Source organism: Canis lupus, chromosome 10, assembly GCF_003254725.2.
Source record: "Canis lupus dingo isolate Sandy chromosome 10, ASM325472v2, whole genome shotgun sequence".
In the NCBI taxonomy this organism is placed as follows: domain Eukaryota; kingdom Metazoa; phylum Chordata; class Mammalia; order Carnivora; family Canidae; genus Canis; species Canis lupus.
Genome location: NC_064252.1, coordinates 24569676 through 24597360, shown reverse-complemented (window position 1 = coordinate 24597360; position 27685 = coordinate 24569676). Strand labels below are relative to the sequence as shown.

Here is a 27685-nt window from a genome sequence, read left to right as displayed (position 1 = left end):
TCCCCTACCTCGCCTGCCGAGTCTGATGTTGGTCTTTGGTGGAGGGGGACATACGGAACCTTGGCTTTGACCACACGCTCAAGTGGCCTGGGGACCACAGAGGCCAAAGTCCTGCTGAGAGGGCCAGGAAGCAAACAGCCAGTTGCCACCAAGGTCTCCAGGATGGGCTGGGAGGCAGGACATCACCCAAGACAAGTCTGAGCCGCTCCCTTTCAGTGGTGCTGCTCTGTGGGCCCACCCAGGGCTTGTCTGCAGGGCACCTGCCTCTTCCCCTCCCCGGAAGACCACAGGAATCCCAGGCTGCAGGTTTTCACATGTCTTTTAGGAGAGCAGGCGTCGGGCTCTGCAGATGGCGCAAAGCCCCAGTTAGCCACGCCACACGCAAATCTGTGTGCCTTGCAGGATGCACGGGCGTCAGACTGTGCCAACAACCTCTCGAGGCTCCCAAGCTTGCAGGTGAAGGCGTGATCCCCCTTCCTTGTGCCTGTCCGTGCCAACTCAGAGTACGACCTTCGTGCTGTGCTGCCCGGAGCGCCAGGGTCTCCGGTCCCGGGCCACACTGATTTCCATGGCCGGCCCTGCCCTCTGCGGCACTTGGCCACCAGGGCCCCTCGGCCGAGCGCGCCTGGGTGTGCGGCGCACGCTGGCTGTGGGCGGGGAGCCATCTCCCTGTCTCACCTGGCAGGCCTGGTTATGGCTCCCAGCCTGGGGGAGAACTTCCCTTTGCAAAGTTAGATAACAGGCTGGGCTCTGTCAGAGGATTGGCGCGGTGGCTCCACGTGCTGTTGCTGGCGCAGGGCCAGGCCCGCCCTGCCAGGCAGCGGGAAGGGAAGGCCTGGCTGCAGCCAGAGCTGGCGGGCGGGCGGCCGAGCCGGGGGTGGACGGGTGGGCCGGGGCCCCTACTGCCCATTGGCTGCCTCGGGCTCCCGCCCCGCCCGCCTCCAGAGCCTGCGGCTCCCGGGCCAGCTCCTGCCTCTCTAGCTGCTTCTGAACTCCCCAAGCAAGCACCTCCCGCCGGGCCATGTCCATGTCGAGCTGTGACCGGATTGGAGTGGCCCCTGCCATGGACATGCCTGAGGTCCTCAAGTCCCTGCTGGAGCACTCTCTGCCTTGGCCAGAAAAGAGGACAGGTAGGAACGGAGGTGGCCTGGGTTGGCTGGCCGCCCCTGTGCCCGAGGGGTGGGGGCAGTCGCAGGCACGGTGGCGGGACGGGCAGCTCCCCGCTCGAGGTCTGCCCTGGGCCCCCTTCTTGGGCAGGAGGAGGGCTGGGTGCAGAGAGGGAGAGAGTGGGGAGCCCCCACTGCAGCTCAGGGGCTGCCTCCTGGGCCTGTGGGCTCCGGGAGCCCTGGCCAGCGTGCGGCCACTGACAGGTGCTGTGCTCACGTGGGGCATGGGCAGGACCCGCGCACTGTGCTGGGAGAAGCACTGAACGCCGCCGACTGTGTGTTAAGTTCCCTCCCTCTGTGTGTGTGGGGTGGCGGCAGCTGGCGGAGGCTGTAGATCTGGGCAGTGTCCGGTGTCTGGAGAAAAGGCTTTCCTCCATTCGCCTGCTTCGGCTCCCGCTCGCTGGAGGGCTGAACCCCTGCATGGCATGGAAGCTGTTATGTAACAGGACCACAGGCTCGCAGCCCCGGTTCCTAGGATACACGGGCAAACACGGGGCCCGGGAGCCAGCAGAGGAGGGCGTGGACAGAGGGGCAGCGCCAGCAGCCGGCACCAGGTGCCTCCTGAGCCTGCCTGCAGAAACAAGCCCATGGCTAGATTTGGGGGCCAGCCTGCTCAGAGTACTCCCTCCTGATAAACGTTTCTCCAAATCTCTTCTGTGCTCAGATGTCAGGGGCTCACACCCAGGTCCTCGCTGCTCAGAATCCACATGCGCCTTTAAAGGAGCCCCCCGGTCTCCTGCTGCTGGAGCAGACTTAGGACCCCCAGCTGCCCCCTTGGGGGACCCCTCTCTGCTCATCCAGCTGTGCTGACACCTGATCTGTCTTGTCACCAGAGCCCTGGGTGTCCCCGCAGGACTTCCTTCCAAAGGACTCTTAGCCACTCCCAAACTCTGAAGCCTGGGGACAGACACCACAGGCCCTGCCCTCACCCTCTGGGGAGTGAGGAGACCCTTCCCCGAGGGAGGAAGGTGGCTCCCCAAGCTCAGGGCAGGGTCCCCGTGGGCTCTCCCACAGAGCTCTGGGCGCAGGCCCCTCAGACCACGCACCCTGTGGCTTGAATCCTGGGGCAGTCGGGGCCACCCTCAGAGGCAGGCGTCCTAGGAGGAGTTCCTATGCCCGTGTAGCCTCAGGCCCCGGCTGCTAACCCAGAGGAGCCCGTCTCTTCAGGAAACTCTCAACTAAGCCTGGCAGAGAAGCCACAGCTGACTTTCTTGCCATCTCTGAAGGGCTGTGTGGGTGGGTGAAGCTAGAAGTCTTTCCAAGAGCTAGAGGTAGAGGCGCCCGGGGAAGATAGGGTGTCTCAGGATGGCCCAGTGTGTGCACAGGGAGCAGCTGGGTGGCCAGCAGCTCTGCAGGGACACCCCTCAGCTGGACAGAAAAGGGTTATTGGGGCGACTCAGGGCACTGCTCCTTGGACTAGGATCACAGAGCCTTTGAAATGTGGCAGCAACTGCTGGCCACTGGCTCCCAGCTGGCCCCTGGTCCCCACAACTGCTGGGCAGTCCCCATTGCTTCCTATGGGTGGGCAAAATTGGGGTTCAGCACTGAGGGGACTTGCCCAGGTTCTCAGGCAGAGCTTTTCCAAGAGTTGGCGAGTTCAGACTGAAATTCAGTTTGTCTGGTATGGCTAGGTCGGTCCAAGGGTCATGAACGAGAGTCTCATGCCACCTCTTATCGATTTCCCATGTGGCATCTCACTGGGGGTCAGAAGCATGAGGCCCCACGGGGCTGATGGATACCAATGAGCAGATGAGGGGATGAAGGTTGAAGAGCTAACAGTGTTAGTGCACCCCACAAAGACCTCATTCATTATGGCTCCCAAACCACGGTCACCATTCTCCAAAGCTCCCAGATTCCCCATATCTTTTTTTTTTTTTTAAAGACTTTATTTTTAAGTAATCTCAACACTCAGCGTGGGGCTCAAACTCACAACCCCGAGGTCAAAAGTCTCATGCTCCACTTGCTGAGCCAGCCAGGCGACCCTCTCCATAGTTTTAATGAAAATAAACATATCTACCTGAAAACCAATATATCTTGGTAAAAAGACCACACATCCCATACAGAACTAGAATTTCCAGCAGTCATGTAGCAAGCACTTTACAAGTTCTCTCTCCCTGTTTCCCCCGACCCTGGCATCTGACTTCAATGGGAGGAAGACAAGAGAAACATCCAGCTGCCCCAGAAAGCAGGCCTACCCCCAGGATTGCTCACCCTTTGTTTTGGTGTGAAAGGGGTAGTTTCTCCATGGGGGCCTGAGGCCTATTTACAAGCTCTCCACTTTCTCCAGCCCAGTGACTGCTTCCACACACCTTTGGGTCACGTGCAGAGCATATCTTGGGTTCAGCATGAGGGAATTATAGACGCAACCCGTGCCGAGTGTGAGAAATCCCAGGTGCGCTCTCACAAGACCCTGCTCCCCTGCAGCCTCTCACTCCATGTTCTAGTTCGGAGATGCTTCCTCAGATACAATCTTGGGGCTTCTCTCCCTCTTGCTGCCCCTGGGCCTCCCCCACCAGGCTGTGCAGACCTCCACTTCTTTCCTGTCCCTAGTCAAGCACTTTGTCTAGCAGAGCTGACCAGCCTTGAGCCCCCCTGGCTTCAGGTCACCATGGCTGCCTGGTGGCCCCTCACTGTGGCCACCAGTTTGACTGACTTTCCTGAGGGCAGACAAATTCATATCCAGCAAAAGAGTGGCTCTGTACCCTGAGTCCTGACTCAGTTTCTCTCTGTCTCTGGTCCCTGATCCCTAGAGGGATCAGGATGTTTCTTGTTTCCATGCCTGCTCTTTCTCTGGAGGATCCTCTTCCAAGAGGGGATTCTGTTCCAAGTCGCACATTCTCTCTCTCACTTCCTTCTCCAGCCTCTGGAAAGACCCTGCTTCTCTCAACCACACTGTTAGATCTTTACATCCTATCCTTCCCTCAACCCATGGGGCCTCAGCCGTGCTCAGAGGCTAGTCCCTCCTTTTCCTGCCAGCTTTGGTCTCTCAGGCATCCAGGGAGCTGTGTGGCATGAACACTCCCCATCCCCCCACCCACCCCCACCTCAGAGGTTTAACAAGACCCTTACTTTGAGCTGGGCAGTCAGGGTACCTGCCTCCGGGAGCTTCTGACTAGAATCCCTTGTGGGTCACCCAACAGGGAATCCTTGACAGGCCCCCCACCGTCGATCTGTACAAGGTACAAAGAATACCTGCTTCACAGGTATTCATGCCAAGATTAGATGAATTCTCCTATGGAGAAGCCTTTGCACACTGTGAAGTGCTACACTGTTTTCTTTTTTTTTTTTTTTTTTTAAGATTTTATTTATTTATTCATGATAGACAGACAGAGAGAGAGAGAGGCAGAGACACAGGCAGAGGGAGAAGCAGGCTCCAGGCAGGAGCCTGATGTGGGACTCGATCCCAAGTCTCCAGCATCACGCCCTGGGCCAGAGGCAGGCACCAAACCACTGAGCCACTCAGGGATCCCCTGAGCCATTCAGGGATCCCTGCTACACTGTTTTCCTGTGAGAGACAGCAGCTGGGCCTGGCATGATGCTCCTTCCACCAACATCACATTTGTAATCTGACCCTCCATTCCCCTCTTTTGACTCTCCTTCCCGAGGATATTCTCCTTGAAAGAACTGGATCTTGCAAGTTTGTGGGAGCATACACAGGGTTGTCTCCTTGGAAATGGGTGCTGAGGCTCCTGGGGCATGGTGCCATTGTCTGCACCCACCGGTACCAGCTGTGCTGGCCAGAGCAAGGGCCGAGTAATAGGCGGGATCCCAGTGGGACGTGCTAGGGCAGAGGCAGGGGTGCACGGAGAGAGCCTGGGTGTCCTCCTCTGGGAGGACTGTGTTGAGTGGGCCAAGAAGTAGACTCAGTGCACCCTGGGCTGTTCTGAGCTTGGCCTCAGGAAAAGTCCATGTGGTTGCCTCCACACCCAGCCTGGTGGAACCAGAGAGAAACTGAGAAATTGTGGAGTTTGCTTTTAGGGAAAAGGAGGAGGCGGTGGTGGGGTGGGGGTCTTCTATATACTGGGTACATTAGCTCCTTGAATCCTACCACCTCTAAATGGTAAGGAAATGCACTTAGAGGAATCAGCTACCCTCAGGCCAGTGTGTGGACTAGCCTCTCTTCTTTGCTCCCACATTAGGGACTCAAGCTTTCTTTTCTATTTGTTCCCCACCATCACCAATCACAGAGAAATGTGATAAATTCATTCTTACCGAGTGCCAGAAACTGGCAGTTGAGTCTAAGAGTGCCCCTTGCAGATGGTTTCGCACCTTTAGGAGCCTGACCCAAGGTGACACTGCCCAAGGAATGAATCCTGATTCTAAGAACCAGTTTCCTGAATGTGAGCTTTTACGTCACCACTTGTGGAATGGCTTTGCAAGGGAGGTAGGATCATCCATTCTACGATGAGGAGATGGATGCTTGGTAAAGGGAAGGCCACAGACTTATCAAGGATCCCAACCCAGCTCGGCCTGCTCCGGGCTCATCCTTTCCCACAGGATTCCCACAGGATCTCCTCAGTCATCTAATCGCTTATTGAGCGTTTGCTATGCTTGTGGCATGGGTTTGGGGGTGGGTGAATGACGCAAACACTCCCCCCCAACACACACCTGTGTTTGCATTCCAGTGGGGAGAGACAATCAGCAAAGAGGAGGGTCAGGGCCAGCCTCTCAGAGGGGGTGACATGGGAGCAGAGGTCCAGAGAGGGAGGAAGAATGAGCAACACCTAGAACTTTCAGGCTGAGGGAATAGCACCTGCAAAGGCCCTTTTCTGGGTCAGAAAAAACACCTGTTTGAGGAATAAAGGGCCACTGTGGCTGCAGAAAGTGAGCAAGGGGGACAAGAGGTAGAGGGGGGAGGTGGAGAGACCTGAAGAGGGGAGAACTTGCAGGGCCCTGGAGATCATAAAGAAGCCTGGAGCTGTCATAACCCTGCCTGAGAGTCCCTGCCCACCCCCACTGTTCTTGGGGAAGTGGCAGGTGGGGAGGAATGAGGTATTCCCAGGACAACCCAAAATGCAATTAGGCTGAGTTAACTTCCACCAAGCGCTTGCTGGGTGCCAAGTGCTGTTCTCAGGGGCGTGCCTGAAGGGTTTGCTTTTGACATTCAGGCACAGAGAGGTTAAGTAACTTGTCCAAGGTCACACAGTTAGCAAGCAAAGTAGGAATTAAACCCAGATGGTCTGACTCCAGAGCCCACACCCTACGGCTGCACCATCAGCACAGCTTTCACTGGAGAAACCATGGTTGTCGGTGGCTGTTGAGACGTGGCAGAGGCTGGAGGTGATGGCTTCTCTGGAAATGGCACTCTCGGGCAGCGCTCCATCTGTAACCCGAACCCTGGGGGTGGACAAGAGGCAAGCCAAACAGGAAACTCGTATTGAAGAGATGGGCAAGAGTTAGTGAAGAGCCTCCACCCACCACTTCTCCCCTAGAGCACACTGAGACCAAGGTACAAACCACAGCCCAGAACTATGCAGCCACAGGTATGTGGGTTGTTGGCCAGCCTTGTGCTAGGGGACTTGCCATCGAAGATGGCTCATGTTTGCTATTCCACGTTCGACTGTGAATCAACACAATGACTGTTATTTAATGTCAATAATGTTCCAAATGTATAGGACTTGGCTCTGAAAGATTTTGTCAACCTTCCTAGCAGCACTGCCAACAAAGCGAGCCAACAAATATTTACTGAGTTACTACCCTGAACCAAGTTTTGTGCTCTCCTGCATTGGGGACTGGCAAAGCACACAGACGACTGGGCTTTGTTGGAGCTCCGTGGAAGCCTTCTCATTGTCCTGCTCTTACACACACCATGCTCAGTAAGTCGGAAGACTGGAAGTGGTACTGTTCTACTAGATGCTCAACATTGGCCAAATGGATCGCTGTGGCCAAAGGCTCCCTTGCTGGAGTTTTAGCTCCTCTGAAACTCAAGTTTAAATAATAATACTCTGAATTGGCATAATGGCTTAACAAAAGGCACTTGTTCTGCATATGCTCAAGTAAGTTGGGTTGGGTTTTTTTTAGTACTTTTTTTTTTTCCTAAGTAGGCTCCACTCCCAGTGTGGAGCGTAATGAGGGACTTGAACTCATCACCCTGAGATGAAGATCTGAGCTGAAATCAAGAGTCTGACCCTTAACCAACCGAGCCACTCAGGCACCCCTTAATTACCTTTTTTTTTTCCCCCTTAATTACCTTTTTAACTTGGGTTGGTTAGCAGGTTCCCGAAACACTAAAGAGAATTTAAAGCCAGTCTAGCTCTGGAAAACAGACATTTCACATCCATATCTCTGCTGTAGCTTTGACTCTGGAACCCAGCCTCCCAAAATAATTCTACTCCTGACCTGACACAACCTGAATGAAGGGGAAGGGTGGAGGCCCACCCACTCCATGCCACATACTGTTCTGGCAGGCGCTTGAGATCGCTTCTCATGCTTCTCATCCTCACAACTGCTCTGTGAGGTATGCATATCTACCCTGGTTTCTGAGAGACAAATAGGAGGCTGAGGAGAAGTCACAGGCCCAAGGCCATGTGGCCAGTCAGCAGCTGAGAGGAGATCCAACCCATGCCTGCCCCCAAGCCCACAAATTCACCCCTGGACCACACTTCTCTCAAAAATCACTGCATTGAAACCCTGTCACTAAAGGACACTGAGATCCCACTTCATACCTTTAAAGTCTTTTTTTTTTTTTAATTGTGTTTATTTATGCATGAGAGACACAAAGAGAGGCAGAGACATAGGCCGAGGGAGAAGCAGGCTCCCTGTGGGGAGCCTGATACAGGATTGATTTAATCCCAGAATCCCGGGATCATGATTTGAGCCAAAGGCAGATACTTAACCACTGAGCCACCCAGGCGTCCCAATACCTTAAAGTCTTAACTGTGTAATGACATGTCCTTTTTATGGAGCTTTTTTCTTCACAGGGCTCACACACCCTATGGAAATCAGCTAATTCTCACAACATCTATTCCTCCACCACGAGAAGGGGTGAGGCCACGCTGTTATTCCCACTTTACCGATTGACAGGAGACAGGCTAGCCAGAGGTGCTATGGCTCCCCCCTCTCAGCTAGAGAAGGAAGCCCAGAATGGAATGGCTCTCGCCCCACCTCCAGAGTGGTGCTATTGAACGCTGCCAGTCCACAACGTAGCTAACCTCCTAGCTTGCAAGCAAGCACGAGAGAGAACATGTTTATAATGTTCCCACAGTGTTTGTGACACACCATTTACCCTGTGGTTATCCAGGAGAAAAAAAAAAAAAAAAACCAATACACACACATGGGGAGTGTCAGGACATGAAAAGAGAATGAAATCAAAACTGAGTTTTAAAGTTCCAACCTGTGTTGCTTGCCTGTTAGGTTAGTTGCTCCAGGCTGAGTGGTAAGTAGAGCTGGCATTATGCCTTTTGGATAACTGTAGCTTACAAAGATATCTGAATCTTTACTCCTTACTACATCCACCCTTGTTATAAACAAATGTTACAACTTTCCATTGTTAAATGACAAATCCTCCTCTAATACCTTGAAAATTGTTTTATTTTTTTACCCCTTCAATAATGTCATGGTAGCCATGAAAATAAGACATTTAACTAACGCAGCAAGTCTCTCCACCGCCAAACCAGCCTTTTTTTTTTTTTTTAAGATTTTATTTATTTATTCATGAGAGACACAGAGAGAGAGAGGCAGAGACAAAGGCAGAGAGAGAAGCAGGATCCATGCAGGGAGCCCAATGTGGGACTCGATCCTGGGACTCCAGGATCATGCCCTGGGCCGAAGGCAGGCGCTCAAGCACTGAGCCCCCAGACATCCCCAAAACTCCCTGCTGAGCAGGGAGTGTGATGTGGGGACTTCATCCTAGGACTCAATCCCAAGACCCTGAGATCATGACCTGAGCCCAAGGCAGATGCTTAACCTACTGAGCCACCTGGGCACCCCTAAGATTTTATTTTTAAGTATTCTCTACATCCAGTGTGGTGCTGGAACTCACAACCTTGAGATCAAGAGTCCCATGCTCTACCAAGTGAGCCATCCAGGAGTCCCCCTAAGATATTTTTGTTTAACCACATACGTAACTCCCACCAACAAGGCCACAACGCAACAAATCTGTGCACAGCTTAGTGTTTCTACTAAACAGAGAATCAGCATACACCGAGCAGTGGGTTTGTAGCCATGTTTAGTAAAATTATGAAGACTACCATTTGTTGCACATTTACAATTCTGCAGTGCATTGGCTTCTGGAAGCCCCACAAGGTAGACCCTGCCCTACCTCCATTTGATATACCAGTAAAGGAGGCCTGGAGATGTGAAGCCATTGGCTGGAGACACGAACCAGAAGGTGACCAAAGTGTCACGTGTGTGGCAATTGAGAACTCGAATTTGGAGCCAGATGCCATGACCCTGGCCCAACCATTCCCCCAGAATCCCTTCAAAACTCTTGCTTCCCAGGTTTGCTCAGGGGCCCCACTTCTTTTTCCTCTTCAACTTCCAGCAAAATCCTGATTGCATCAGCTGGCCAGCTTTCAGCTAGGCGGGTGTTGGCGTCCGGAACCTATTCTGTGCACCAAGGCCTGTACTCTGCCGCTCCCCAGCCTGGCTACTGGAAGCCCCAGGCTCATTGGTGAGAAACCGGATCAACAGGCCAAGCCCCCCACCCCTTCCCCCGCCCCCAGGGGAGTTTAGAGGCCGGCAGAGGCCAGCACAGCTTGGGTGCAAAGCAGAGTGTAATTTGTGCTCTAATGAGGTACAAAGTTCTGGGCGCTCTCCCGTCTCCACGGTACCCACTCACATTTTACACTTCGACTGTCTCCTGAGGAATTCTCAGGGACTATTCGTGTTTTAAGAGGAGGTTCTCCCGCAAAGGGTGTAATCGGTACCCTGCGAAAAGAAATTGTGTTTTGTTTCGCTTTTCTCTAGGAAAAGGAAGGGAAAGTCCTAGTGAGGTACAGGACTTGCAGAGCTGTTTAGGATTTTACAGAGGAGCCCAACCCCTTAATTTTATGGATGAGGAAGCAGGCGCTAGTGAAGCCACTGGACTTTCCCAAGGTCACAAGCTAGTGAAGGGGAGGACGAAGCGTGGCCCTGGCCCCGGCGCAAGGCAGCCCCTCTCTGGCCACCCGCGGGCCTCAAGAGCGCGCCCTCCACGCTAGTGTTTATCTGGCCGCCACACCCGCACAGCACCCGGATCCGTGGGGAACCTGACACCCCCCCCCCGGCCCCCCTGCCCCGCAGCCGCGGCCAGGCCAGCCAGCCCTACGGGCAGGGCAGGTCGCCGTCTGCGGCCCTGGCCTCAGCCAACCTCTGGGTCGTGGAGGAGGAGGGGCGCGCGCCAGGTTTTCGCGTTCCCGTCCCACGACCCTGGGCAGAGTCCCCGGAACAGAAAGGCCCGCCCCGCCCCTCCCCTCCCCTCCCCTCCCCTCCCCTCCCCTCCGCAGCCCCGCACGTGCTACGCCTCGTGCACCGCCCCGGACCCCGCCCCCGCCCTCCATTGGCTGCACCGCGCCTTCCGCCTCTTCCCCCTCCCCCCGCTACTAGACTCGGCTGCGGCTCCACGTGACCCACGGGGGGCCGGACGCGCGGCCCGAGCCGGCCACTTGATAGGCTCCCCCGGCCGGCCCGGCCTCGCCCAGCCCAGCTCCCTTCAGTGGCGCGTCAGGAGGTGGCGAGATTGCGATGAGAGGGAAGGGGGAACGGCTGCGGTGGTCTGGGAGGAGGGCGGGGGTTGTGAAGAGGGAGGCGAAGGTGCAACCACGGGTTGAGGATAAGGGGCTGCGGCCGAAGAGGCCCCATGACACCGATTCCAGCCGGCGCCAATCAGGTGACACAGAGGCGGATGGGGCGGGGCCTCCGGCGTCGCTCCTCACCTGGCCCCACACGTGCCGCGCTAACCCCGGCGGCCGGACCAATCACGGCCCGGAAGGCTGCGCCTGCCCTCCTCGCAGGATGGGCCAATCCGAAGCCGCGATCCGGGGACGCTGGCCTGGCCTCATGAATAATTAATATGCCAGCGCCTGTCCGCAGGCGGGGTAGGGATGGAGGGAGGTGGGGGTGCTGCTGGGCGCTTGCGCAGTAGCTGCCCGTGTCGGCAGCTGCTGCGGGTCGCACGGCTCCGGCCCATCTCGGGGGGCGGGCGGGGGAGGCGAGGCGCGCGAGCAGAGCGCGGGGCACGATGTCGGACGCGGGCGGCGGAAAGAAGCCGCCTGTGGAGCCGCAGGCGGGGCCGGGCCCCGGGCCGGGGCGCGCAGCTGGGGAGAGGGGCCTGCCGGGCTCCTTCCCGCTGGTCCTGAAGAAGCTGATGGAGAACCCCCCGCGGGAGGCGCGCCTCGGTGAGGGGAGGGGGTCCGCGCGCGCCCGGGGGCGGGGTTTCTGCAGGGGCGGGGCCTTGCGAGGGCGGGGCCGGGGAGGTCGGAGGTCAGGGTGTAGCTGTCCTGCGGAGGGCCGCGGAGGGCCGCGGAGGGCGAGGCGAGGGCGTTGGGAAGAGAAGGTCGGGGTGGCTAGCGAGAGGCTAGGTCAGATGGAGGTTGGCGGGGAAGGGGCAGGAGGGAGAGGTGGGGTGGGGGTCGCGGTGAGGAGGTTCATTGGGGCCGCCTCAGGGCGCGCGCGACGTGTAGGGGTTACTGAGGAGGCTGATGGGGGTCGTAGCAGCCTCTTAGCGGACGCTCCAGGGCGCCTTCCCTGGGGATGCCTGCAGCAGGATCACTGGGGATGCTAGTTTAAAATGCTGGTTCCTGGGCCCCACCCTTCGCCCACCCAGTCTGCGGCTGCTGGGACAGGAACCTGCATTTGAAGGAGCACCCCACCTCTGTGATTCCAAAGTCCACCAAAGTTTGAGAAGCGCTGACATACGGTGGTGGATTGTCTTTGTATATGGACTTCCCTGCTCCTGGGAGGAGGACCCTTCTTCATCCCTGCATGTGCGTATCCCCAGCTACTAGGTACACCGGGGAGATTTTCCGCTGCTGAGGTGGGGGAGGGGTGTCAGGAGAAGGGATGCCAGGTGCCCTCCTAGGGGGAGGTTGGGGCGAGGCAGGTAGGGGGATGAGAGTCAGAACGAGGCCACTGTGGCCCTTCACCTGGTTTGTTGGGGCTGACCCTAGACTTTGGGGCCACTGTGGCAGGGCTGGGCTGCTGCTTGCTTCCTAGGCCACAAAGGACCCTGGAGCCTGTGTGGAAAGCAGGTTTGGCCTGTTTTTTGGCCTTTGAGAACCGGAGGTTCAGGGCACAGGAGGAGTGCTACCTATTGTGAAGTTTGAGCTGCATTGAAGTATGTTTTCAGTCTGAGATCTTTGAATTTCTGAGAACCATCAGTGTGGCTCAAGGATTTGGAAAGGAATAAGCCTTCTGTAAATTACCTGTCTTGAGGAATTAATTTTCTTTTTAAAAAATGCTGTTTCTCCTTTTTTTCTGAGTGTGTGCTGAGGTTCCCATCTCTGTGGCTGTCACTATTGGGTTATAAATAGCTTCAGCACATCAGGTAAGGCCAGGCTCTCCCCTTCTGCTTTGGAACCTCATGTGCACAGACCCTTTTCTTTGTTTGGAAGGTAGTGCTTTGTTCCAGATGATGGGGATGAGAGGAGCTACTGGGACAGGTGTGCACATCTCTCAGGTTCTTATTCAAGATTACTAAGTAGCCACCATCTATAACAATAATTCTACCTTGTATTCACACAGTGCTTACAAAGCACTTTGACATAATCGTATGTAGTCTTCCATAGCAGTCCTATAAGATATTACTCCCATTCCCCAGATGAGGAAAGCTGAGGCTCAGAAGGTGAGGGTGCTTCCTCAAGGTCACATAACTAGGTCTTACAGCTCTCAGCCTGGTCTGGTGCTTTTTACACTATCACTGGCAACCACTGATGTGCATCCCTGTGACCTAAGTAATGGGCCTAGACCTTTATCATCTCGTATAATTAAAACTCTGACTATAATTTATAAAAATATATATATATATAAAAACACTGATTAAAATATTCTTGGGGTGCCTGGCTGGCTCAGTAGAATGTGCAACTCTTGATCTTGGGATCTTGAGTCCAAGCCCCACATTGGGCATAGAGGTTACTTAAAAATAAATTTAGGGGCGCCAGGGTGGTGCAGTTGACTCTTCGTTTCAGCTGAGGTCATGATCTCAGGGTTCTGAGATTGAGCCCTGCATTGGGCTCAGCGCACGGAGTGGAGTCTGCTTGAGATTCTCTCTCCCTCTCCCTCTGTCTGCCCCTCCCACTCATGCTTTCTTTCTCTATGAAATAAATAAATCTTTAAAAAGAAAAATTTTTTAAGAAATATGTTTTTAATTGCTTATGCCAAGTAAAGCCTGGAACTTATTGGTATGTGTCCTTCAGTATGGCTGTTTTTCTGTCTCTTCCCTTTTCCTGCCTCCTTTGATTCCCATGATCCGATCCAACATAGGGCACAGTCGTTTCTGAACAGAATGTAGAGTCAGATCTCAGAGGAGTAGAACAAGGAGGCCACCTGGCCCTCCCAGCCCACCCAAGCTTGGTACAGAAGGCAGTTGCAACAACTCAGGTTAGAAGGCATGAACAAATTCTGTTTGTCAAAACCTCCACCTTTTTAACACACTGGGTGTGTTCATTTTTATTGGACCAACAGGCTGCTTTTCTGACTGACTGTGGTCTAGGAGTACACGCATGACTGGTTTATTTCTGACATAATCATATTTGATTTGTCTTTTTCACTTCAGAATCCAGAGTTCAAAGTTGTCTCCCTCAATTTGAAGGCCCATTATGAACTTGTCATGATTTTATCTCCCACTTCCCTGATTAGCCTCCCTTTGATTCCCTTCTAACCTTGTCACATTTCTTTCATCTTTTTTCCCCTTAATTTGCCCGTTCTTGGGTATCTATGTGCATAGCTTTTGGGCTGAGACAATTAGGTGGGATCCAGTCTCCACTAATTGATTAGTTTTGCTTTGAATGGGAACAAGCTTTGGGCGGGGGGGGGGGGGGGGGGGGGGGGGGACGGGGGGGGGGGGCAGGAGGAAACAAGCTTTTCTACTTCAGCTCCAGCCCTGTCCTTCTTTCCAGAAAACCTGCCGTCAGTCTTCCCTGCTTATTCAGAGATAGAAGGCTCTTGAAATGCTTGTTCTGAAATAGGTTCTGAAAAGACAGCTCCAAGCCCTCTATCCAATAAACCAAAAGGGAGTCAGTTTGCAAACCCAGCATTTTTCATTCAGTATGCACATTTTCCTTCAGCTTGCTCCCATAGTGGTCTTTCAGATGTAGAAATGAATTAGATGTAGTCCCTGCCCTCAGTGAGCTCACAGTAATAGCGAATGCCTGCTGTGTGCCAGGAACCCTACAGGACATGTTCAGATGCTATCTCTAGGGGTGCCCGGCTGGCTGAGTCAATGGAGCATACAACTCTTGATCTTGGGGTTATAAGTTCGAGCCCCACGTTGGATGTAGAGATTACTTGAAGATAAAAATGTTGTTTAAAGGGGATCCCCAAAAAAAACACAAAAAAATAAAAAAATAAAGGGGATCCCTGGGTGGCTCAGCGGTTTAGCGCCTGCCTTTGGCCCAGGGCGCTATCCTGGAGTCCCAAGATTGAGTCCCACGAGGCTCCCGGCATGGAGCCTGCTTCTCCCTCCTTCTGTGTCTCTGCCTCTTTCTCTCTCTATGTCTATCATGAATAAATAAATAAATCTTTAAAAAAATGTTTTTTAAGAAAATGTTATCTCTAGTCTTCACCAAAGAGGTTGCTTTGTTCTCATGTACAGTGAAGGACACTGAGGCTGGGAGAGATTAAAATCACACATAGCAAGTGGGTGCCACAGCTGAGATTCAAGCCCTAGGCTGGGTTGCTGTGGAGAAGCTTCGCTGGAGGGAACAGGACAGAAGAACACAAAAGTTCTTGGCCTGAGGAATCCTAAAATATCCTTTCCTAAAATATTACTAAGATAGCAGAAACTCCATTTCCTCCCTGCAGCCTCTCTCCTGCAGATGCCAATCCCACAGCCTATTCTGAATTAATCCTGGGACCACATCAGGCCCTAGAACTTGTGGAGAACATTCTGGGAAGCCCAGGCATGGGTGAGGCCACGCTGCCACCGCTGAAGGAGACCAGTGGGCCTGGGACAAACAACAGGTTTTAATTGGAGAGCAGAGCAGGCTCTTGAAATTGCTGGGACGGGTCAAGGCTCAGATGGAAAAGAGTCAGGCCTGAGAGGCCCACTGCTTACCTCCTGAGGTTGAATTACCCTCTGGTGTGGTGTCTCATCACAGATTTTGTGTCTGCAGATAAAGAAAAAGGGAAGGAGAAGCTGGAGGAAGACGAGGCTGCGGCAGCCAGCACCATGGCAGTCTCAGCGTCCCTCATGCCGCCCATCTGGGACAAGACCATCCCTTATGATGGCGAGTCTTTCCACCTGGAGTACATGGACCTGGATGAGTTCCTGCTGGAGAATGGCATCCCCGCCAGCCCCACCCACCTGGCCCAGAACCTGCTGCTGCCTGTGGCCGAGCTGGAAGGGAAGGAGTCAGCCAGCTCTTCCACGGCATCTCCTCCATCCTCCTCCACTGCCGTCTTTCAGGCCTCTGAAACCGCGTCCAGCACAGGTGGGTGCCTGGCCACCTGGCCCATCCAGAGGGCCCTCACACACCCAGTGAGGTCTTTCTCTCAGAGGTCCTGGTGGGCCTGCAGCATGGAGAAATCCTTGGCTCCTCACCCTTGAGCACAGTCCCCTGAGGCTGGAGACAAAAATAGCAGCCACATCAGCGCAGTCTGGGCCTTTCTGTAGGTTGGTGTGCTGCACATGGCTGGGACAGTGGAGTGAACCCTTCCAGTCTGAGGCTTTACAGGATGGAAATCCCAGGCTGCTTTTCCTCAGCACACTGCCCTTTGCGTCTGCATGCACTTTGCCACAGCTTATTGGGAAGCTCAGGCAGTAGTAACAATAATAATAATAATACCAGGTAACATCTGTTTAGAACCTACTGCATGCCAGGCATTAATACATAATCCTGACAAAAACCTTGTAACATTGATACTCTCATACCTGTTTTATACCTGAGGAAATTAGAAGTAACTTGCCCAAGGTCACACAACTGCTAGGTGGTGGAGGCAGCACTTGAAGTCAGGATGCCTGACTCCAAAGCCAGATACTCCTTAGGCACTGCCCTGAGCAAGGCATTCTTGCTGCCAGGACCATCATCATCTTCAGGACACTTCCTTTATCCTCTTGTTCTTTTTCTGTTCTACCTCTTGAGGTAGGTGGGTGGGTGGGTTGGTCGGTTGGTTGGTTGGTTGGTTTTCATGCTGCTTGGACATGAACCCTTCAGAGGAGGCATGGCTGCTGTCTCAGAGAGCCCTACAAAGTTTTTTGCAGGCTCAGTTACAGGCATACAAGCTGATGGCTCCCATGAAGGATCCCAGGAGTTGGTGTGGAACCCAGGGGACCCACACCCAAGGAATTCTCATGCTCTATTTTTATTTTATTTTCTTACTTTTTATTACAGAAACATTTTCAAATACAAAAATGAGAGACTAGTATATGAACTTTCATGTAACTATCACTCACCTTCCATAATTCTTAATTCATAATCAGTCTTGTTTTCCATAACTTCTTCCATTCTCTCACCTGGTTATTTAAAATCAAATTCTAGATACTATATCATTTCATCTGTACGTATTTTTTTTAAAGATTTTTTTTATTTATTCATGAGAGATACACAGAAAGAGAGAGAGAGAAAGAGACAGAGGCAGAGACACAGGCAGAGGGAGAAGCAGGCTCCATGCAGGGAGCCTGATGTGGGACTCCATCCCAGGTCTCCAGGATCACACCCTGGGCTGAAGGCAGCGCTAAACCACTGAGCCACCAGGGCTGCCCCCTCATCTGTACGTATTTTAATATGTCTGTAAGATTTAAAGGTTCTTCCAAAAAACATAACAAAAATACCGATTTTACATAAAAAGTTGACAGTATATCCATCAGCATTCCAATTCCCAAAAAGTTGTCTCAGAAATGTTACTGTTTAGAGGAACACCTGGGGAGCTCAATCGGATAAATGTCTGACTCTTGATTTTGGCTCAGGTCATAATCTCAGGGTCATGAGATCAAGCCCCACGTTGGGCTCCTTGCTCATCAAGGAGTCTGCTTGAGATTCTCTCTCTGAAAAAAAAATAAAAATAAAAATAAAATAAATAAATAAATAAGATTCTCTCTCTGCTCCTCTCCTGTACACACATGCACACACATGCACATGTGCTCAATCTCTCTCTCTCAAATAAATCTTTAAAAAAAAGTTACTCTTTTACTGTTTGTTTGAATCAGGATCCAAACAAGATCCACAGATTTCATTTAGTTTTGTCTCTTAAATCCTTTGTTATCTATAAGGTCTCTTCTTTTTTTTTTTTTTTTCCAATTTATTTGTTGAAGAAACTGGATCATTGGTCTGTAGAGTTTTGCAAATGCTAGATTTTTCTGACTGTAGCCCTATAGTACCATTTAACATGTTCCTCTGCCCCTTGTTTTTCTCTTGTAAACTGATGAGATATAGAGGCTTCCGCTGATTCCAGGTGAATTCTTGTTTGAAGGCAGTTCATTTTTTTGGTTTTTTTTTTTTTAAGATTTTTTATTTATTCATGAGAGAGAGGCAGAGACACAGGCAGAGGGAGAAACAGGCTCCATGCAGGAAGTGCAATGTGGGAGTTGATCCCAGGTTTCCAGGATCAGGCCCTGGGCTGAAGGCGGCGCTAAACCACTGAGCCACCCGGGCTGCCCGAAGGCAGTTCATTTTTGTGCCCATTAGATTGTCCTAGAAGGCTGGGCCCATGTATGGGTAGGGGGCAGAGCTGGAAATGAGTCTTCATTTTATACCTTAGGCAGTCTCAGTGGCATTTTCCTTTGAGTTGTTGTTATTGTTTTAAGATTTATTTTAGAGAGAGAGTGAGGAGGGGAGGGGCAGAGGGAAAGGGAAAGAGGGACTACCATGCAGACTCTGAGCTGAGCACAGAACCTGACATGGGCTCCATCCCAGGACCCTGAGATCATGACCTGAGCTGAAACCAAGAGTCAGAAGTTCAGCCAACTGAGTCAGTCACCCATCTGCCCCAATTTTGTTTCTAAGTAAGCCTTCTTAATAAAGTATGGCATACAGAAGTGCCCATATCACAACTCGATGAATCTTCACAAAGTGAACCCACCCATGTAACTACCACATAAATCAGGATATAGAACACAGTTGGTATCCCAGAAATGCTTTGTGACGCCAATTCAGTCATTACCACCCAGAGGCCATCACTATCGTTATTTCCATCACCAAAGATGCTTGGCATTACATATTAATTATATATGTATGTGTATTATGTATGATGTTTGTTTTTGCCTATTGTAATTATGTTTAAGGTCTGACATTTATCAGTACCTATAGCTAGCTTTTTTTTTTTTTTAATTTTTTTTTAAATTTTTATTTATTTATGATAGTCACAGAGAGAGAGAGAGAGAGGCAGAGACACAGGCAGAGGGAGAAGCAGCCTCCATGCACCAGGAGCCTGACGTGGGATTCGATCCCGGGTCTCCAGGATCGCGCCCTGGGCCAAAGGCAGGCGCTAAACCACTGCGCCACCCAGGGATCCCTATAGCTAGCTTTATAATATACATATAAATTATAGGGGCATATGAATCACTTTACACTGACAAAATATATTTAAAAAACATACTTATGGGGCAGCCCAGGTAGCTCAGTGGTTTAGCGCTGCCTTCAGCCCGGGGCCTGATCCTGGAGACCTGGGATCAAGTCCCATATCAGGCTCCTTGTGTGGAGCCTGCTTCTCCCTCTGCCTGTGTTTCTGCCTCTCTCTCTTTCTCTGTGTCTCGAATGAATGAATGAATGAATGAATGAATGAATAGGAAATATCATGTTTAGTAGGAAAAAAACAACACTTATAAAAAAACAAAAAACAAAAACAGGGCAGCCCTGGTGGTCCAGCGGTGTAGCGCCACCTTCGGCCCAGGGTGTGATCCTGGAGACCCGGGATCGAGTCCCACGTTGGGCTCCCTGCATGGAGCCTGCTTCTCCCTCTGCCTGTGTCTCTGCATCTCTCTCTCTCTCTCTGTGTCTCTCATGAATAAATAAATCTTAAAAACAAAAAACAAACATACTTATGGAATACTCCTCTGGCAGAAATAAAACCACAATACAGGTAAAGTAAGTTTTATATTGAAGAATTATACACATGGTAGAAATGAAAGTAAAATTCCGTCTCTTAATTTTTCAGTTTCTCCTGTTAAAAGACATAAGTAGTATGTATGGTCTGTCCAGCTTCTTTTCCTCAAATTTGTGAGGAAATTTATAACGTGCCTGTAGCAGGTTGTTCATTTTCATTGCTTGAGTGATTCCATTATATGATCGATCATACCACGTTTGTCCATTCTATGGTTTATGGGCATTTGAGGCATTTCTAGTTTTGGGTTATGCACAGCACTGCCATGATCGTTTATGTGCATGTCTTTTGGTAAATACGTCTGTGTGTTTCCATGGGGCTGGGTCATCAGACACGTATGCCTTCAGCCTTTGTAGTTTCCACCACATAGTGTACAAAGTGGTTGCAGCCATATCTGCTCCTCCCTGCAAAGTGTGGGAGTCCTAGTTGTCAGGCTTTGGCATCCTGGCTGTTTGTCTTGCGGGTGTAGGGTTTGGCATCTGCAGTACTCCCACAGTTACCACATTGGTCCCTGGTCATTCACTCTCCTGATGTCCAGCCCTTTTTGTAATTAACCCCCTCTCATAGGATCCACTGAGTTTATGCACACGATCCGGAGAAAACCTACCATGTCACACTTCCACTCAGAACCCTCCAGTGGCTTCTCCCATCTCAGGGCAAAAGTCCAAATCACTGGGACTATTGACATTTTGACCAGATAATTTTTTTTGTTGGGGTAGAGGGAGGGACTGTCCTGTGCGTTAGAGGATGTTTAACAGTATTCTTGGCTTCTACCTACTAGATGTCAGAGGAACATGCCCCTTTTCCTTGTGTGGCCATGTGTCTCCTGTGGGACAGAATCATCCCCTGTTGAAAACCACTGCTTTCTGGGGATTAAAAGCCCTGTATTTTATGTTCTGGAGCTGTCCTGTTACTCTTTTCTCCCATCCTTTCACTTCAGCTACATCGGCTGCATTTCTGTTTCTTGAATACACCACTGCTTGCCTGTGTACATCCTGGTGCACTTGCTGTTCACTCTTTTTGAAATGTTCTCCTCCCAAATAGCCACATGGCATCCAACACTTTTATAGATATTTTTAATTTATCTTGTGTAATGTCAGCCTTCCCCCGCTAGAATAACATTCCATGAAGGCTAGGATTTTTACTTGTTTTGTGCGCTGCTTTGTCTTTGCAAAGACAGTACCTGGCATGTGGTAGATATTTAGTAAATATCTGTTGACTTAAGAGTTTGTGTACTCCTATCAGTAGCATTGAATGAGTAGGCCAAAGGTATGATGGTGTTTTTTTTTTTATAACTTCTCTCTAATAATGCACAACCTTTGCATTCTGAAAGTGCCTCTAATCCAATGTCCACTATAAAGTGGCAGCCGGAAGGGGTAGAAAAGAACAAGGATTCAGAGTCAAGCAGACCCAGACTCAAATTGTACTTTAGTCACTTACCATCTGTGTGACCCTGGGAAAACCAGGCTATTTCTCTGAGCCTCAGTTTCTTCATCTATAAAATAAGGTTAACACCTGTCTGCCTTTCAGAGTTGTCCTAAGACTGAATGAACGCTGTGACCAATAATGTCTTGAGGGACTCAAAAATGGAAGCCATTTCATTCAGTCTGGGTCCCTAGCGCATAATAGTTCATAGAGGAATTCAGCTGTTTCTCATTATTTGAGAACTTGAAACCACAGGAAGTTAGGGGGCATAATGATTTAATGTTTTGCTTAACATTTCTGGGGGGAAGGAGACAATCGGAAAATCCTGTCTTTTTCAAGGGCCTCTGTTTCCTTTTGAGCATTTTGTTCCTAATGGACAGAATTCGTGTTGTTGAAGTGAATCACTTATGCCAGCTTTGGGGCTAAGGCTGTTGCAGTTTTTCTTCCCTCCAAGTGGCAATGGCTGATGCAACCTTGAGGTTGAAGCAGGTGTCCAGGTGTGAGACGTGTCTTTGCTGTCCAGTGAGCTGCTTTGGGACCATCTGCCTCTGTGTCTTTCAGAATCCTCCCTGGAAAAGGAGAGGGAGACACCGAGTCCCATTGACCCCAACTGTGTGGAGGTAGATGTGAACTTCAATCCTGACCCTGCTGACCTGGTCCTCTCCAGTGTCCCTGGTGGGGAGCTCTTCAACCCTCGGAAGCACAAGTTTGCAGAGGAGGACCTGAAGCCCCAGCCCATGATCAAAAAGGCCAAGAAGGTCTTTGTCCCCGATGAGCAGAAGGTAACCTGCTATGTGTTATAAATAAAGGTACAGCATCGGTTCAAGAGCCAAGGGGTTGTGCTTCCTCCCATTTAATTTCATGTGGAGGACCCTGTCTCCTTGGGGACACCATTTAGAAAGGCATGAGTTCAGCGTGTGGAGCCATATCCTGCAGCAGTTGGTAGAAAGAAAGAGAGAGTCAGGTAACATTTGGCCCCAGTGCAACTCCCTGTAGCTTCTTTCTTTTCTTCCCGGCCACCACTGTGTTGATGTTCCCACTTCCTGGCTTTGGCCCAGCCTTCGGGCCAGAGCTCACTAGGCCACGGGAACTGGCATTGAACAAGCCCTTGCTTTGAAGGACAAAAGATAGTTGTATGTTGCCATCCCCAGGGAGGAGAAGGCAGCTTTCAAGCTGATGCTCTTGTAGGAACTCAGAGAGTGGGAGGGAGAAGAGGATTTTACAAAAATCTTTCCATCCTTTCTTATAAAAAAATTCAAAAGGAACATATTTCATCCAAGCTTTGGAATCTGGCAGGCCTGGGTTCAAACTCCACTTTGCCACCAAGAGCTTACGAGGCCTCAGATTTCTCATCTGTAACATGGAAATAACTACACCTGTCTCTCCAGAGGCTTCTGAGCCTTCAGTAGCAATGACAGTGAAAATGGTAGACGTTTGTGTGGTCTGTACCATGTGCCAGGTGCTGCCTATAGGCCCCTCATACATTGTAACTTGTTTAACCCTCAGACAGCTCCGTGACAGAGTCACTGTTATTATCCCGCATCGTAAAGATGAGAGGCTAAGAGACTCACACAGTTCCAGCCAAGATTTAAACCCAGGGAACTGGATGCAGGATGCCGGCCCTTAGCCACAACCAAAATGTCGAAGTGAGGCAAGGCGATAGTGCTTTATGTTGAAGTAGCCCAGAACCAGTGACCATGAGTCCCCTTCCCTCCACCACATATACTGCCCAAGGGCTTTGCTTCTTCCACATGCCCGGGTAAAGATTAGGGCCCTTCAGTGTCCTTGGCACATGTGGCTCCTTCCCTGGGGTCCAAGCTTTTGGCTGGCTGCACCAGATGGAGTTTTAAGAGGAATCTGGGGTGCAGAATGCTGGCAGGAAGGGAAGGGTTGGGTTCCCTCATGGGGAACAAGGAGAAACCCACAAAGGACACTTCTCCACAGGATGAAAAGTACTGGACGAGACGCAAGAAGAACAATGTAGCGGCCAAACGGTCCCGGGATGCCCGGCGCCTGAAGGAGAACCAGATCACCATCAGGGCAGCCTTCCTGGAGAAGGAGAACACGGCTCTGCGGACGGAGGTGGCTGAGCTGCGCAAGGAGGTGGGCAAGTGTAAGACCATCGTGTCCAAGTATGAGACCAAGTACGGGCCCTTGTAACCCGTGTCCCCCGCTTGGGCAGCGCTGCCTGCACCTCAGACCTCTGCCTGGGGGCTCCCTGAAACCCCACACACGCGTGGAGACTTATGACTCGTCATGGTCGAACGGTGGCACACCTGCTCCAGGAGCGTTCACGTTCAAGCTTCATTATCACATGGCCAGCGCACGTGGCGACTTCTCTGGGGGGCCAGCCTCCTCACCCGTGGGGATGCGAGAGAATCTACGTAGACGGGTGAATCAGCCTTAGTTTCTATTCTTGGATGTCCCAGTTGAATCGGAAGGGGACCTCTGGGGTACAGATCTCCTTTCACCAGGGGCTCGGGCTTCCCTGACTCTCCCTCAGTCTCCGGCCTGGGCCATTGAGCCTGTCTCCACAGAATGAATCGTGATCCTTGTCGCCCAACGTCTTCTCAGGTAGCGGGGCGCATTTCCAGGTGGGGTGCGTCAGTCACCCACCTCACCCTCCCCAGAAAGTCTTTGAGAGAAACATCCGTTCCCATCTCCCTCAGAGGTAGAAAGACAAAGCAGCTCCTCCGCAGTATCCCCCCAGGGCCGGGCCACGGGAGCAGGGTCTCCACTCGGCCTGGGATGGGGTGTGGGTCTGGGGCCCACAGCAGAAGCGCACCAGGCTGTTCTTAGCTCCCACACCCCTTTTCTCCTGTGGTTCTGAGGCCTGGAAGCCAGGGATGAGGCCCTGGCGGTGGGCTCTCTCCATTTTTCATCTGCTTTGGAGGAGGGACTCCCAGGCGGCTGGTCTCCGAGTCTTGACCACAGTGCAGAGGGAGGCCTTTTCATCTCTTCTCCAGGCCACTCATGGAGGCCACCTGAGACTTATTTGTCCCACCACACTGGGCCTTGGAGCCTGCTGTTTCTTTTCACCGAGTGACCACGCTCAGATCTTGGATTTAAAAGGAACCCCCCCTCTCGCCTAGGAAGCTTAACTTCCTGGAGCCAGGATGCACCTTCCGCATGGTGTTTAGAAAACCGGCCTCCACGACCCCGTACATTGTGGGCGGAGAGCTGGGGCATGTTTCCCAAGAAGTTCCCCTTTTTTCTTGCTCTGCTCTCCAATGTGGGCCAGGCCAGAGCCCACTTTCCCTAAAAGCAGAAGAGGGCTTCCCAGTTCTTATTTCAGGATCCCTCCCCTGTGTGAGCTGCCAGGAGTGTCAGTCTGCGGGACTTGGTAAGGGGTCGCAGGGCTCACAGCTCAGCTCTTGGGCCATCCACTCGGGCAAGGGGCCCCTTGGTCTGTTTCCCAGGAGGCACCGGCCACCCACACAAGCTGGCTGTGGTATGATGTGGAGGGAAGAGGTCTTCGCAGCTGTGGCTCCTCTATCTCACAGCTGTTCCTTTCTCGTGTCAGCGGACTCAGTCATCCTTTTGCTGTACCTGGAAGATTCATTGAGGAAAGCCGTGGGACCCTCTGCTCACTGTGGTCAGCCAGGGCACCTGGAGATGGGTGTATTTATTTGCTCAGGGCGGGTAGCCTGTGGTAAAGAGGGGTCAGAGGTGACAGGCGCACTTTGTCGGGCTTACCACTGGCTTTATTTAAAGTGGTGGCTCCAAGTTCTGTGCCCTGACCCTTTAAGACTTTTCATAACAGATGTTAAGACCGGGGGACACCATGCACCGGCCATGGGCCACTCCCCAGGGGAATGCCACGGCCCTCCAGGGACCTGCACACCTGCCCTTCCAGGGTACTTGACAAGGGTCCCTGAGGCCAAGGGAGGCCACCCCCTCCCTCCTGATTTTGACTTTGTGGTTCTATAAAACCCATATTCACTCTCACTCTATTGTAACCACAACAGGGCCGTTGCATCCGGCATGTCTGTGTCCTGCCCCGGGCAGCTTGCCTACCCGGACACACTCTCTCTGGTCTGGCTACCCACCAAGAGGGCAGTTTTCATTTTGTAATTGGTAGAAGAGCCTCCAGCTTAAAAGCTCTTCCTTTTCTTTGGTCAGAAAGTATATGGTTTGTGTTGTGTTTTGTTTTGTTTTAAGGATGGACATCTGCTCTCTGGTTAGTGTCCATGTCCCCCTTGAGCGGTGGAATGATGGCCTGATGTCTTTCCTCTGTCTCACCTTCTGCCTGCCCAGTGCCCTCCTTTTCCTCCCTGCCAGGCAGTGGCTGTCTGGTTCCTTCCCAAAGTGCTTACTTGGAAAGAGAGTAGCTGCCGGCCTCTTTCAGAAGAGCTCCTTTGAGTCAGGAGCCTGGCGGGGATAGGAAGGAGTGGTCCACGGAAGTGGACATTTGGGGGAAGAGGACCGCTCAGAGAAAGCGTGTCTCCTTCCCAGGCCTAAGAATCGGGTGCTTGGAGCAGGAGAGGGCTGCTCCCTGCTCAGTATCCGTCAGGAATTGGGAGTCTCCTTGACTCCCTCCTTGGGGCTGACAGCCAAAGAGTGAGGCTCCTGTGCTCAGACCTTTGACATCGTCTACGGAGCGCTGGAGGCTAGGGAAGCCAGCAGAGGTGGCTTTCTGTGGGTTTGTGATTGCTTGGGAGGCGCATGCCTTCCTGAGCTCCCCGTCTTCAGCTCCACGGTAGCCTCGTTGCAACCTCAGAATAGACAAATCATGAATGAGCTAGAATGTTGGAAGAATATACATATAATAAATGTATATCTAGATATAGAAATATATATATTTAGAGAGAGCTTTCATGATGGCTAGCACCTCGTGGAGGACCTGGGTAACTCTTACCCGTGGCCAAAGGAAGGGGGCTGTCTGTCCGGGCCCTGAGGTTGGGGAGGGCATTGGGCACTGACCCTTGACTGGGTAAGCATCGCCCTGCTGCGGGGGGCTAATATGGTCCTCCAGCCGGAGGCAGGGTGGCAGGCCTGGGAACCAGCAGAGGAGGGCCCGTTTGTGCCGGGCAGCGCTCCGTCCGTGACCCTGGGAGCTCTGCTCCCGGTAACACAAAGAGCAAAGAGCCCCTGGTTTTCGTGGCAAAGCCCCACCCCAGAGCTCCTTTAACATCTGTTCATTAAGTGCAATAAATTTTTCTAGAAAATGGCAAAGATGACTTCCAGGTGGATATTGCTCTCTTACGGTGTTGGGGATGCCAGAACACCACTTGGTTTTATTTTTCTAAGTGCATGTGATAGAGTGTGTGGGGCTCTGCGTCCTCCCCTGGGAGCCGGCATTCCAGCGGGCCCCTCTCCCCTTTACCCTTGTTGGGGGAAAGAGGCAAGGAGAGGCCCCTCCTTCCCCGCCGGAGAGGGCAGAGGCAGACTGTAGCCCATTGGCCTTATGTGCGTGTGTGCGTGCGAATGTGTCGCTGCTGGTGGGCTGGAGTGATGTGGCCGGGAGGGAAGTCGGGGATGTGTCCTTTTCAAGACAAGATTAAATATTTTGAGATGAGAATCGTGGGACTGTCTTTTCTGTCCTCCTCCCCTGTCCGTGTGTGTTGTGGCCTAGGAGCCCGAGGGACATCACAGGCACCCCTGCGCCACCGGCTGCGTACCCTCGGCCAAGTCACCTAACTTCTCTGTGCCCTCGTTTCCTCTTTCGTCCCCCGAGAGTGACCTGCCTGCTCACCGCACCGTGTGTTGAGGAAAGACAGATAGCAGAGCAGAAGCTGTAGGGACGAGGAAAAGTGCGGTACAGATGCTAGAAAGACGGGGAATGGCTCAGGAGAAGAGTTCCCAAGCAGGGAGCCCCTGACGGCAATTATATAAAAAGGAAAAAGTGTCAGGACTAGGTGTGGGGTCCCAGGGTGGAATTCCAGGGATGTTCCTTTCCTCCATGGGCCGAGTTTCCTGTCTGTGGCCACGGTGGACCTCGCAATTAAAGGATACATTACATACGAGGGAGCAGCCACTGGCAAGGTTCACTCAGCGTGAGCATCCCCGGGCCCCCTGCTCAAGGCTGGCCCGGGTCCCTGGGGGCTTTCATCGGGTGTGGGGGCAGAAGAAGGTGCACCCCCTGGGCAGAGCCGGCGACGAATTCACCTGGCCCCCAGCAGCGCCCTGCCTTCACCCTTAGCCCCCTGCTCCCTCTGGGTGCAGAGTGGCGGTGCCTGCTACCCCCTGCGGCCCCGAGCTGCCTGTTTGCAGGTCCTGCCTCCCGACATGGCAGCCTGTAGTGCTCAGGGCCATGAAGTGCCCGGGGTCGCTGTGGCTTCAGGGACCAGGAACCATCCCTAATTTTGTTTCAAAGGGGAAAAGCACTCATGTAGAGTCTGGAGACAGGCTGGCCAGGTGGGCTTTTTAAAATGGCCATTTTAGGATCCCTGGGTGGCCCAGCGGTTTAGCGCCTGCCTTTGGCCCAGGGCGCGATCCTGGAGACCCGGGATCGAATCCCATATCGGGCTCCCGGTGCATGGAGCCTGCTTCTCCCTCTGCCTATGTCTCTGCATATCTCTCTCTCTCTCTCTTTCTCTCTCTCTCTCTGGCTCTCATAAATAAATTTTAAAAATTAAAAAAAAAATGGCCATTTTAGGGATTCCTGGGTGGCTCAGTGGTTAAGTGCTTACCTTTGGCTCAGGGTGTGATCCTGGAGTCCTGGGATCAAGTCCCACACCGGGCTCCCTGCAAGGAGCCTGCTCCTCCCTCTGCCTGTGTCTCTGCCTTTCTCTTTCTGTGTCTCTCATGAATAAATAAATAAAATCTTTAAAAGAAAAAATGGCCATTTTACGGGGCACCTGCCTGGCTCAGTCAGTGGAGCATATGTTTCTTGATCTCGGGGTTGTGACTTCGAGCCCCAATTTGAGTGTGGAAACTACCTAAAGATTTTTGTAAAAAAATGTTTAAGACTATTTTAC

The 27685-nt window shown here is 52.1% G+C and overlaps 1 protein-coding gene across 4 annotated transcripts; it reads left to right on the top strand.

The window, feature by feature from the left end:
- Positions 1–843: 843 nt before the first annotated feature.
- Positions 844–26286, top strand: TEF (TEF transcription factor, PAR bZIP family member). Of its 4 annotated transcripts, none has more exons than XM_025458668.3 (4): positions 844–1130; positions 15416–15733; positions 21327–21547; positions 22710–26286. In XM_025458668.3, the coding sequence occupies exons 1-4, from the start codon at positions 1022–1024 to the stop codon at positions 22923–22925; spliced, it is 864 nt and encodes a 287-aa protein (XP_025314453.1). In that variant the 5' UTR covers positions 844–1021; the 3' UTR covers positions 22926–26286. The 4 variants fall into 4 exon arrangements, with proteins under 4 accessions (XP_025314453.1, XP_025314443.1, XP_025314435.1 ...); XM_025458658.3 differs by lacking the exon at positions 844–1130 and adding an exon at positions 10721–10974; XM_025458650.3 differs by lacking the exon at positions 844–1130 and adding an exon at positions 11205–11482.
- The last annotated feature ends 1399 nt before the right edge of the window (positions 26287–27685 follow it).

Coding starts and splice junctions, on each gene's coding strand:
- TEF (XM_025458650.3), top strand. CDS start 11,326: ATGTCGGACGCGGGCGGCGGAAAGAAGCCGCCTGTGGAGCCGCAGGCG. Junction 11,483..15,415: donor CCCGCGGGAGGCGCGCCTCG/GTGAGGGGAGGG, acceptor TTGTGTCTGCAG/ATAAAGAAAAAGGGAAGGAG. Junction 21,548..22,709: donor TTGTCCCCGATGAGCAGAAG/GTAACCTGCTAT, acceptor ACTTCTCCACAG/GATGAAAAGTACTGGACGAG.